The following is a 12,059-nucleotide window of genomic DNA, read 5'->3' as shown; positions in this document are numbered from 1 at the left end:
TTGTTATCTTATCAACAGAAAACTGCTTTTCTAAGTTTGTTTACTAAAAATGGCAAAAAGAAAAAAAAACCTTTAAAAGTTTACTTGAGTGAGTCATTATTACATTGGTTAAAATGTTTGCTGTAGAAAATTATTTCTTTACCTTAAATTATACATGATGTTTGCATAGGAGGTTAATTTTGCTCAATAACTTTGTCATATTTAACCACAATCACCTGACTGATAATGTAAAACACTAAACTTTTTCTTTTTTTTTCTGGTCACGCTGAGTGTCTTGCGGGATCTCAGTTCCCTGACCAGGGATTGAACCCAGGCCACGCCAGTGAAATCCTAATCGCTAGGCCACCAGGGAACTCCCTAAACTTTTTATTAATGTGGAATATATAATTGATATATAAAGTATATATGATAGATAAGGGTATCCCTCTTTATAACTAAGTTGTTTTCCTAGAAAAATAATAAGGGACTCAAACAGATGAATATCCATGCAGAATCTCAATTTTCCAGGATACAATTTTACCAGCAAACCATAAATTATTTTTCCATTTTCTATTGAGATTCATTTAGGTTATTTTCCTCTTTTTTCACTATTACAGTGTTTCTGTGACCATTCTGGTACATATCACCGAGAGCACATGTGAGGGTTTCCATTTCTAAAAGATATACCTAGAAATAGAATAGTTGGGTCACAGGGTACGAGTATATTCATCTTTACTAGCTATTGTCAAATTCCTTTTCGAATTGGATCTACCAATAAACATTGAATATACAAACACATCACTTGGTGTTATTAGATTTTTGAAATTTTTGCAAGTCTGATAGGTATGCATTTTTTGCATATTATTGTTTTTGTTTGCTTTTCATTGGTTACCAATAAAGCTGAGAATATTTTCATATATGTATTAGCTATTCAGCTTTTCTCATCTATGAATTATTTATTTATTTATTTATTTTTGGCTGCGTTGGGTCTTTGTTGCTGCACGTGGTCTTTCTCTTAGTTGCGGTGCGTGGGCTTCTCACTGTGGTGGCTTCTCTTGTTGTGGAGCACAGGCTCTAGGCGCTCGGGCTTCAGTAGTTGTGGCACACGGGCTTAGTTGCTCCACGGCATGTGGGATCTTCCTAGACCAGGGCTCAAACCTGTGTCCCCTGCATTGGTAGGCGGATTCTTAACCACTGCGCCACCAGGGAAGCCCCCATCTATGAATTCTCATCCTTTGTGAATTTCTACTTAGGCTGTTTCTCTTTTTGTTATTTATTGGTAAAAATTCTTGAACTAGTCTGGATCCTTATACTCTGCCAGTTTTATATCTTGTGGTTTATCTCTTCACTTTCATCATGGTTGTTTTTATTGTGTAGAGATTTTATACTAATGTAATCAAATTTATCAATCTTTTTCTTCTGTTTTGTAATTTTGTGTCTTGAGGTCTCCTTCCCTTTTCTGAAGTCAAATATTTCCTTCCAAAACTTTTAGAGTTTTTCTTCTCACTTTTAAATTGTGAATCCATTTGGAATTTTTTGCGTGTATATTGTGAGGTAAGGGGCTAATTTTATTTTATTTTTCAATAAGGATACTCAGTAGTCCCTGTACCACTTACTAAAGAGTTCATCATTTCCTCACTGATTTCAAATCAGTCATAATACTCCTTTTCATATATCTTGGGCTTATTTCTCAGCTGCCTAGTCTTTTCCATTGCTATTTGTTTATCATTCAGCTATACCAACGACTCTTTTAATTGCTATAGCTTTATAAGTCTTTATATCTAGTATAGTAAGTACCCCCCCAAAAAAACTACCTTCATTTTTTAACCATACATATTTAGCTGTATATTTATATTACACTGAAAGCTATGGAAACTTGACTAGACAAAACTCACCCACACGAAGATATTCCACACAGTCCAGATGATGGCCAACTGTTTGTACTGACAAGAATATGAGAACTTCTGCTTCCAGTTAATGCCAAGTTATGAGGAAATTGACTTTCAGGGAGAAGCAGAAAATATTACGGTAGCCTAAATAGTCAATAGGTAAAAAAAAGAGTTAAGATGATACTGGGAACCCTGCTTCATTACTGCTGCTTTCACAGATAAATCTTTTGCAGTGAGTCGTCGTTGGACAAGAAATGTCTTTGCAAGAACTTATATAAACTCTCAGATCAACTTTATTATATTGACATGATTTGAATGAGTTTTAAGGAATAATATGAAGATATTGGGTATTTCTGTTCAACTTCCCCCAAGAGAGAGACAGTCATTGTTTTATGAAGAGTCATGTTTAAATACTTGGGGAAAAAATCTCTTCAGGAACAGTGAAGCTAAAATAATGTGAGGTGACACATGTAATTGCACTGGAATCTGCCTGCAGCTACAGTTCTCATGTAAATTGATTAATGTGGTGATGCTTGTTCTAGAGCTGAAAAGGCTTCCCAGAGCACTATTGAACCAAAACCCTATGCTTGCCCTCTCTGGACCGTTAACAAAGGTATGAAGGGAAAAGGTCTGGATAGAAAACAGAGCAAGATATCTATAAACGTAATGCTTTCTAAAAAAAATTAAAAATAAAAATAAAATGCAAATGGGAAGAAAATTCAGTTCAGAATGACAAGTGGATCTGGTACTAAGAGAAGAAAATATAGGCTGATTTCTTTTTGAAAAAAACACATTTATGTTTGGGAATTTCTTCCGTTGATTTTCCAAATAATCTGAGAAAATTCTGTGTTTATATTAGAAATTATGTCTTTTTTTGTTTGTTTGTTTGCCATAGCGCGTGGCACGTGGGACTTCACCAGGGATCAAACCCATGCCCCCTTCAATGGAAGTGCGGAGGCTTAACCACTGGAACACCAGGGACGTGCAAAATTATAAGTATTTTAGTGACATTAGCAATCTGAACTTTTCTCAAGATTTACCTCTTGGAATATATTTAGGTTGAATTTTATAAATTTGCTGTTTTGGTAGGTCAAAAATGACCAGATATCAGCAGTTTCGTAGAGGTCAACTCTATAGAACAGGCCATAACTCCCTGAGGATCATAAATTCCTTCAACAAACACCTGTTGAGGGCCTTAACATGGTCTTTCTTCTCAGGCAACCTCCATTCTATTCAGAGATTCGAAACCGTAAACAAGTAATTGAAAGACAGAACGATAAATGCAACAACAGAGTAAGGTGTAGAATGACACAAAGGAAGGTATGACAGCTTCAGCTCAGCTCAGTCAGGTGAGGAAAAGCATTGCAGAGCAAATAATGCTTGAGCTGAGTAATTAGAAAGAAGCTGAGCCAGCTGAGGGGTTGGGCGTGTCCTTCCAGATGGAGTGAACTACACGTACAAGATCTCTGAGGCATAAAACAGGATGGCAAGTTCAAGTAACGATGCTGCTAAATTACTGAGGCTGTCAGGTCACGGGAGGTGGCTGGAAGCCACAGGAAAATAGGAGTAAGGACCAAAAAAAAAAAAAAAAAAGATTGAAGAGAGATTGGACAGTTGTGGTTTGTGGAGGGCCCTGAATGTCGTACCATAAAATAAGAATTTTGACTGCAAAGCAATAACACATTCAAATGTCCTCAATCAGATATTGGTGGGCTACTGAAGAGTTTTAAACTGGGAGGTAACATGATCCACTAACTATTTTAGAAGGATAACAGTGAATTGAATGGTAGGGAGACTTGCTAAGAGACTGCTGGCATGAGGAATTGAACTAAGGTAACAGTTTGGAGGCAGTTTGGAGACGGAGAAGACCGGGAGCAGTGAGATGTGATGGTGGTAAATTCAAAATCTCAGTTCCAGAATATTTTGCTACTGTTTGAGTTCTTTAAAAAAATGTATTATTTTCCTTATTGAAAGTTCTGTACAGGGCTTCCCTGGGGGCACAGTGATTAAGAATCCGCCTGCCAATGCAGGGGACATGGGTTGGATCCCTGGTCCGGGAAGATCCCACACGCTGCGGAGCAACTAAGCACATGTGCCACAATTACTGAGCCAGCGCGCCACAACTACCGAAGCCCGTGCTCCGCAACAAGAGAAGCCACCGCAATGAGAAGCTCGCGCACCGCAACGAAGAGTAGCCCCCGCTCGCCGCAACTAGAGAAAGCCTGCGTGCAGCAACGAAGACCCAACGCAGCCAGAAAGAAAGAAAGGAAGGAAGAAAGTTCTGTATAAAAATCACTGCACGAGTATTTCAATCAGTTATCATCTAAAGATGAATTTTAAAAATCAGTTTAATTGGTCATTCTATTTGGTTTCTGATTGAGACATAATAGATATAACCACAGTCCACGTAGAATCTTCCACTCCAAAGGAAGATTCTTTCCCTAGTACTGAATGAAAGCATTTCTGATATGTGAGGAGGAATTCTCATTCTTAAAGGGGGTAAATAATGCCCACAATCTTCCCATCTTCATGTCACTTGGTAAAGGAAAATACTAATTTTTTTTTTTCTTTTTTTTGTGGCCACGCTGCAAGCCTTGTGGGATCTTAGTTCCCCAACCAGGGATTGAACCTGCACCCTCGACACTGAAAGCGCGGAGTCCTAACCACTGGACTGCCAGGGAATTCCCCCCAAATGCTAACTTTCTCTTTATTCTCATCCCACACCCCAGAAATCAATATCCATATGAAATAATCTCAGAAAATAAAGGTTAAGTTTTTATATTAGTTTAATCATTGATTAGGGCAATGAATACTTAAAATTATATATCCATGTGAAAAAGTCAAATAATAATGTTTAACTTTCTAAATTCCTCCAACTAATTCTCTAAAAACTTACCCCAAAAGTTAAATAAAATAAATACTTTTTTTTCTAGAAATTTCTTTAGAGGGTTTTTTAACTGAGGGAAAACATTATATGACATGCTTTATTATAAAGGACAGTGTTGCTTCTGGTCAACAGATGCTATCTGACAGGACAGATACTTGGCACAGAAATTACTAACACATTCAGAAACTAATCTTCCCTGAATCCAGCTTCAACTCTCAAAAGCTGGCGGTGGAATACACTGTACTTCATAATAAAAAATTCATGTTTTGAAAAACTGGACAGAGTAGTTACCTCAGATCCCTTGTTCAAGACTGCTCCAAACCTTTCTTTCAACAGTTAAAGTAATATGTAAATTTCATGGGCATGTCATTGATTAGAATGTGCTGTGTTTCTCTAAACTTATTCTTCCTTTATATCCCTGTCTTCATCAAAGAGAAGTAACCTGCTTGTCTGATTCTGCTGCCAATTTTTATCTTTTGCAATGGGGTTCCCATTCTAGGCCTCACACTCTATCTCTCCCATTTTGAGTTTTTTCCCCCTAATATTTATTTATTTATTTATGGCCGCGTCAGGTCTTAGTTGCAGCGCACAGGCTCCTCTCTAGTTGTGGTGTACAGGCGCCAGAGTGCGCGGGCTCAGTAGCTGTGGCACATAGGCTCTCTAGTTGTGGTGCATGGGCTCAGTAGTTGCGGCGCACGGGCTCAGTTGCCCCATGGCATGTGGGATCTTAGCTCCATGACCAGGGATTGAACCCATGTCCCCTACATTGGCAGGCGGATTCTTAACCACTGGACCACAAGGGAAGTCCCTTGACTTTTTTTAACATATTTTTTATTCTATTAAAATCAGTCAGCGGTCTGATAATTCAATGCTGCTTATAGAACACTGTTGTTGAGTTTTCATTACACTGGTTGTTAAAGTCAGAAAAGGTTAATAAAATATAGGTTGCTTTTAGACTTGAAAAGGTTGTTTTCAATAAACATTGAATTGTAAAAGGAAAAAAAAATCTTCTGGGTACAGTCACACTTGGCATTTAGTAGTTCTAAAACGTAAATTTCAGAAAAGGCAACAGTTGGTCAGGAGGTTAAGCCAGACAAATGCTGGATCTGCTGGGCATAGCTAGTTGTTTTTTCATCCCAGTTAAGGAATGTGAAATGCAACACACGAGAGCTGGGCCGCACCAAATTCAAAGTCTTATTTCCTAACTATCTTAACTAGACCTCTCTGCTTAAACTGCCCCAGCTTCATGGCTTAATAATACACAACCATCTTCTTTGCTCACAATTTTGAGGACCAGCAGTTTGGTCTGTGTTCAGCTGTGTGGTTCTTATCTGGTCTTGCCTGGGTCACTCTGACAATTGCAGCCATCAGGCATGCCTGGTCTAGGACGGCCTCACTCACAGATCTGGGGCTGGTGCCAGTGGTAGGTGGGGCCTCTCTCTCCACGTGGTCGCTCATCTTCACAGACTAGCCCAAGCTTTTCCACTTGACGGTCCCAAGGTTCCAAGAGAGGGAGAACTCTCAAGAAGTCGCTTTCTCAGCATTCTACCAAGCAAAGTACAAGGCAAGCCTAAATTCAAGGAGGGGAAAAGTAGTCCTCATCTCTTGATGGGAAGAGATACAAAGTCACGCTTCACAGTAGTGTGCATACAGGGGAAGAATGTGTGCCTATTTGTTTCCCAATCTGCTACACTAATAATAGCTCAAAATTCAGCAACAATACAGAAAAAGATTGATCCATTTGATTACGTTAAAAACTAAAAATCTCTTATACTACAAAAACATTATAAGTAAATTAAGAAGATGAATGACAAACTTGAAAAAATATTTATAACTTACAGACAAAGGTTTACTATCTCGGGACTTCCCTTGTGGCGCAGTGGTTAAGAATCCGCCTGCCAGTGCAGGGGACATGGGTTCCAGACGTGGTCGGGGAAGATCCCACGTGCCGCGGAGCAGCTAAGCCCGTGCATCACAGCTACTGAGCCTGTGCTCTAGAGCCTGCAAGCCACAACTACTAAGAATGCATGCCACAACTACCGAAGCCCATGCGCCTAGAGCCCGTGCTCCGCAACAAGAGAAGCCACCGCAATGAGAAACCCGCGCACCGCAACGAAGAGTAGCCCCCGCTCGCCGCAACTAGAGAAAGCCCGTGTGCAACAACGAAGACGCAACGCAGCCAAAAATAAATTAAAAAAAAAAAGTTTACTATCTCTATTATATAAAGAGCTGCTAAAAAAATAAAAAAAGGAGAGGATTGACAACACTATAGAAAATATACTAGAGATATGAACAGATAGTTTGCATAAAAAGAAATGTACATGGCCCTTAAACAAATGAAAAACTGTCCAACCTCCCTCTTAATAAAGGAAATGTAAATTAAGAGTACACTGAGATATTTTTTTATCTATCACATTTGACAATATACTCTCACAGGAAACAGGTACCCACATATATTGCTGTTTTGGAAATGCAAAATGGCATGACTCTGTCTACTTAAAGGCTTTGATACAGTGACCAACCCGGTAGCAATCAACATCCCTTAATCACCCAGATTATAGTTTAAATCCTTAAATACTACAGTCACATTAAAAAGCAGCAGGACTCCTAGAAGAAATAGCTGATTCCAGGTTTGGGGTAGGATATTTACATCTTATCATACCGGAAAGCAGGGAAGCTATCCAAGACTACTAGGTTTGAGGCAGAAAGACTCAGAAAGCACACTTGAAGACTCTCCCATTTGTCAGTGATGGGAAAATTGAGCATTAATAAGGGTAATAACTGCAATTGATTAAAGCATATAATTTATGTTTAAATCGCTGAGTTCATAACGATACTAAAAAATAATGTCTCGGTCACTTATGGAGCATATGCTAGGGAGCCATCTCATCGTTTTGAAACCTGGAAATAAAAAGAGAGACCCGAGTATTTACTCTATCTTTCCTCTATGAGCTTTACCTCAATGTAATCAAACAGTTGGTGAAAGAAGTTCCCCTTTATAGAAGTAGTCCCGCTAATAAATCATGATAAACTTACAATAGCACCATTTTATAACTCCTAGTGAAATAATGGATCGATGACTTCCAACATCACAAAGAGAAAAACAATGAGTCATTGTGGGTCCCCATGGACGTGTGAAGACCACCTATGATGTATTCCCGTCCAAACAATAGGCCCAAATCTGATCGAACCTCTAGAGCTAAATGCCAACTTATAGGCAGTACAAGGGGGAGGAACATGTTAAAACAAACCCAAAAAATACATGTGGTGGCAATAAGCAAAACCCAGACTGAAACAAAGCTACAGAGCAAATGACCCAGTTTATTTAAAAAAATAAATTGCAAGGAGGAACAAAAGGGAGATGAAAGGGAACCTATGGAAAAATAGACTTAAGGACATGTTGACCAGTTGCAATTCGTGGACTTCGATTCTGAGCCAAAAACAAACTGAAGGGAGGAGAAAACCCTTTATGAGGCAGTTAAGGAAATTTGATTCCTGACTAGATAATTAGCAATACTAAAGAATTATTATTGCTATTATTATTATTATTATTTTACGTACAGGCATTAGTAGTAGTAGAAGATTAAGCGGGTGGGACCACAAATACAAGATTTGCCAAGAGGTGATAATCGGTAAATCTGGGTGAGGGCACAGGAAGATTCCTGACACCGTTCTCTCTACTTTTGTTTGAAATTTTCCACAATATAACATTAAAAGGAAATATGTGGCCCCACCTTGCCTGCGCCCGCCCGGAGCCAGCGGTCCTTCACGTACCTCGCATCCAGTGAGACGCGCTGCGCACCGACGGAGCGGACATGGGCAAAGCGATGGTGGCCAGGCTTGGACTGGGGCTGCTGCTTCTGGCACTGCTCTTACCTACGCAGATTTATTCAAATCAAACAGCTGTTGTAACGCCTCCAAGTAATTCCTCCCAGCATACCTCAGCTGCCCCCAATCCAGCGAATGCCACCACCAAGGCAAGTGCCGGTACTCTGCAGTCAACAGCCGGTCTCTTGGTGATCTCGCTCTCCCTTCTACATCTCTACTGTTAAGAGACTCAGGCCAAGAAACATCTGTACTTCCCATCCTCTAAACCCAATTCAGATGGCATCCAGACATCCAGTGTGACAAGGGAAAAAAGAACAGGTCTTCATTGAATGAATCTGCTAGTTCCACACCTTATTTTATTGACAGAAACTGTTGAGGATCCCAAATTTGATTGGTTTGAAGAGCATGTGAAGGGTTTGACTAGATGACGAATGCCAATATTAAATCTGCTGGAGTTTCCTGTACAAGATGAAGAGACAACATCCAAAATTAGTTAAGAGATGATTTCCTTAAATGTGGCTTAAGAAGTATGGACACATAAAACTCTACCTTGAAAGTGAGAATAGATTTTATCTTACCTAGAGATAAAGAATGGGATGTGGAACAGAGATTCAGTTTTCATTTGTTCATTAAATTTATAAGGCCATAAAACAATGAGGTAAAACAAAGCTTCTGTGATTCTATTTATATGTACATTAGAAGGAACTTCCAGGTGTTACTGTAAATCCTCAATGTGTTGTTTCAGCAGTACTAATTTAATGCTGATGTACTCTAGAGAAAATTTTATGTTAAGCTATCGCTGTTCTCTTGGGAACTGAACTCTTTCTTTCCCTTGGGGTTTGGGTTTGACATTGCATTTGAATTTTTATATAGTCATTGATATGTACCAAGGCAATGATGGATTGGAATCTACCCCAAATCCAAGCATAATGAGTACATTTTGCTTATATATTTATCGACTATTCTTATTCAAAAAGAGCAGTAGATTCATTTAGCTAAACAGATAACAAAGAGTAGAATTACATTGATCTCAACTAATTCAAAATGCTTTTTATTTCTGCATATGTTGGATACTTTTTACAGTTTAAAAAATGATCTGCTTTGAAGGGAAGATTGACAAATCTTGAAATTAAAAAGGCAATGTGAAGGAGCTAAACTATAAATCAAATATATTTGGCAAGGGAAGACTGGAAGCTTGCTTACATTAAATTCAGAAAAACTTTTGTACTCTCTTCTGTAAATACTTCTTTTTAAACTGAATCAGAATAGCCACATTTGGAACACTTTATGTTATCATTCAATATTTTTAGATAGTTAGAACCTGGTCCTAAGCCTAAAATGGGCTTGATTTTGGAAAGTAAATCTTTTCACAACTGCCTTGATGCACAGAAACCTTTTTAAAAATAGACACTCCCTAAAGTCTTTTGTTCGCATGGTCACACACTGATGCTTAGATGTTCCGAAATCTAATATGGCCACAGTAGTCTTGATAACCAGTCATTTTTTTTTCCATCTTTAGAAATCTACACTGGAACAACCATATCCAACAGATCTCAAGCTACTGTGTGTGTGAATGAACATTCTCTTTTGTTTCATGCCTGAATGCTGTACATCTATTTTGGATTGTATATTGTGTTTGTGTATTTATGCTTTGATTCATAGTAACTTCTCTTGTTATGGAATTGATTTGCATTAAACACAAACTGTAAATAAAAAGATGGCTGAAAGCAAAAAAAAAAAAAAGGAAATATGTGTATATATATATATTTTTTTTAAGTTGAGGAAGTTTGTGTTTTTGAATGACTTTGAGTGGACATTAATCACGTGGCTTAGCTAGAATTATGGTGATTCATCCTGTGATCATGAGGAAAGTCTACCAAGGATAAAGCCAAAACATTCCTGATAGTATTGGGTTGGCCAAAAAGTTCGTTCGGTTAATGACCATGTTGTTCAATAAAGTTCTTGGTGACAATGAAAAATGTGTCTTTTACTTACAACCGAACGAACTTTTGGGCCAACCCAATAGAACAGAATAGAAATAACCTGGTCCTTAACAACTGAGCCACAGAATAGACCAACCTGGCAGCTGCCTGACCTCTGGAGAGCTGGTTAGATAATAACTCTCTCTGTTGTTTAATCTCTTTTGAGTTGGTTTCTGTTATTTGCAGCAGAAGGCATCCTAACTAAAACAGTGGAGAAGAATGCATTTTTGTGTGTGTGTTGAGGTCGTAGAGTGGTACCGGGTAGTGTTTCTGCTCTATCTTACAGAATGTTTAGTGAAACAGCATCCCTTAATTGCAATGATTAAGTCCTTGCAGTTATTATTTCTTGCTAGCTCTCAAATTCCAGAGGGATTAAACCAGCCAGTTTATCATCTCGCACCTATATCCTACCCTAGTTTACCAGGGGTGAAAATCTTAGCAACCGCACTGCTACAGAAGGCCAGGGAATAGCAGTCCTCCACCTACCACCAGGGATGGGGTCCTCATGGCCATCCAGCTGGAGAGTGATACAATTCCAGAACCCTATTCTCAGGGTCTGCTTCCTGGGACCACATGCAGTACAATTATCTCAGGTGGAGTTCCTAGAAACAGAGCTTGAAACAGGAATTTGAGGCAGGTGGTTTATTAAAGGAGTGCTCCCAGGGGAATAGGAAGGCGGCAAGCGGGATAGAACGGGGGAGAAAGCTAAGCAAGGATGTAATCTCAGCTGGAAACCAGCCTCGACTGGGAAGCTCTGCGTTGTCCCTCAGCGAAGGCTCCACCTTTTGTATCACCACGGTAGTCGGTCATCAGCTGTGAGCTGCCTGGGGTGAGGTTGGGGGCGGGGTGTGTGTGTGACACTCAGAGCAGCTAGGATTAAATGTACTGGCCCAGTTAAAGGGATCTAGTCAGAGCATCTGTAGCCTCCACTACCACTTCCCAACTTACCTAAGTAGCCGAAATCTTACTAGACCCTGCGTGTTCTAGTCCACCCTTGCATCACGATTCTTTCTCTCTGAAATCGTCTCCACCGCTCTCCCTCTTTTTCATTCCACTTTAGCCACACACTGGCCACCTTGCAATTCCTCAAATTCTCTAGCATATTCGTGCTTCACATCCTTTACCCTTCTCAGTCCCCTCATCTGGGATGATTTTCCGCTGCTCTCCCAGCAGCCCAGCCCTGCCATGTCCTCATGACTAGGTCCCTTATACAACCTTCACATTTATACCCACAAGACAGCTTCTTAGTAAGGTCTTCTCTGGCTGCCCTAACCAACACTTATAATCCCTTTACTTTCATTATTTTTCTTTTCAAATACTTATCAGTATCTAACATACTATATAGTTGTCTTATTTATCTTGTTTATTATTTATATTTGTTTAGAGCATTTGTATATACCCTAGAACACGAGCTGGGAAGGGTAAGAATTTTTATCTTTTTTTTTTTAATCTCAACACTTAAAACAGTGCCTGGTAAATTACAGGTGCTCAGTT

At 39.2% G+C, this 12,059-nt stretch overlaps 1 protein-coding gene across 1 annotated transcript; it reads left to right on the top strand.

Annotated features, from left to right (window-relative positions):
* The first annotated feature begins 8,489 nt into the window (after positions 1-8,489).
* LOC117312369 (signal transducer CD24) lies at positions 8,490-10,331 on the top strand. Its single transcript, XM_033856673.2, has one exon. The coding sequence runs from the start codon at positions 8,571-8,573 to the stop codon at positions 8,805-8,807; it is 237 nt and encodes a 78-aa protein (XP_033712564.1). The 5' UTR covers positions 8,490-8,570; the 3' UTR covers positions 8,808-10,331.
* The last annotated feature ends 1,728 nt before the right edge of the window (positions 10,332-12,059 follow it).

This window comes from Tursiops truncatus, chromosome 5 (assembly GCF_011762595.2).
Source record: "Tursiops truncatus isolate mTurTru1 chromosome 5, mTurTru1.mat.Y, whole genome shotgun sequence".
NCBI lineage: Eukaryota > Metazoa > Chordata > Mammalia > Artiodactyla > Delphinidae > Tursiops > Tursiops truncatus.
Note: the sequence above shows the minus strand (reverse complement) of the source record. Positions and strands in the feature narration are given on the sequence as shown.

Coding starts and splice junctions, on each gene's coding strand:
- LOC117312369 (XM_033856673.2), top strand. CDS start 8,571: ATGGGCAAAGCGATGGTGGCCAGGCTTGGACTGGGGCTGCTGCTTCTG.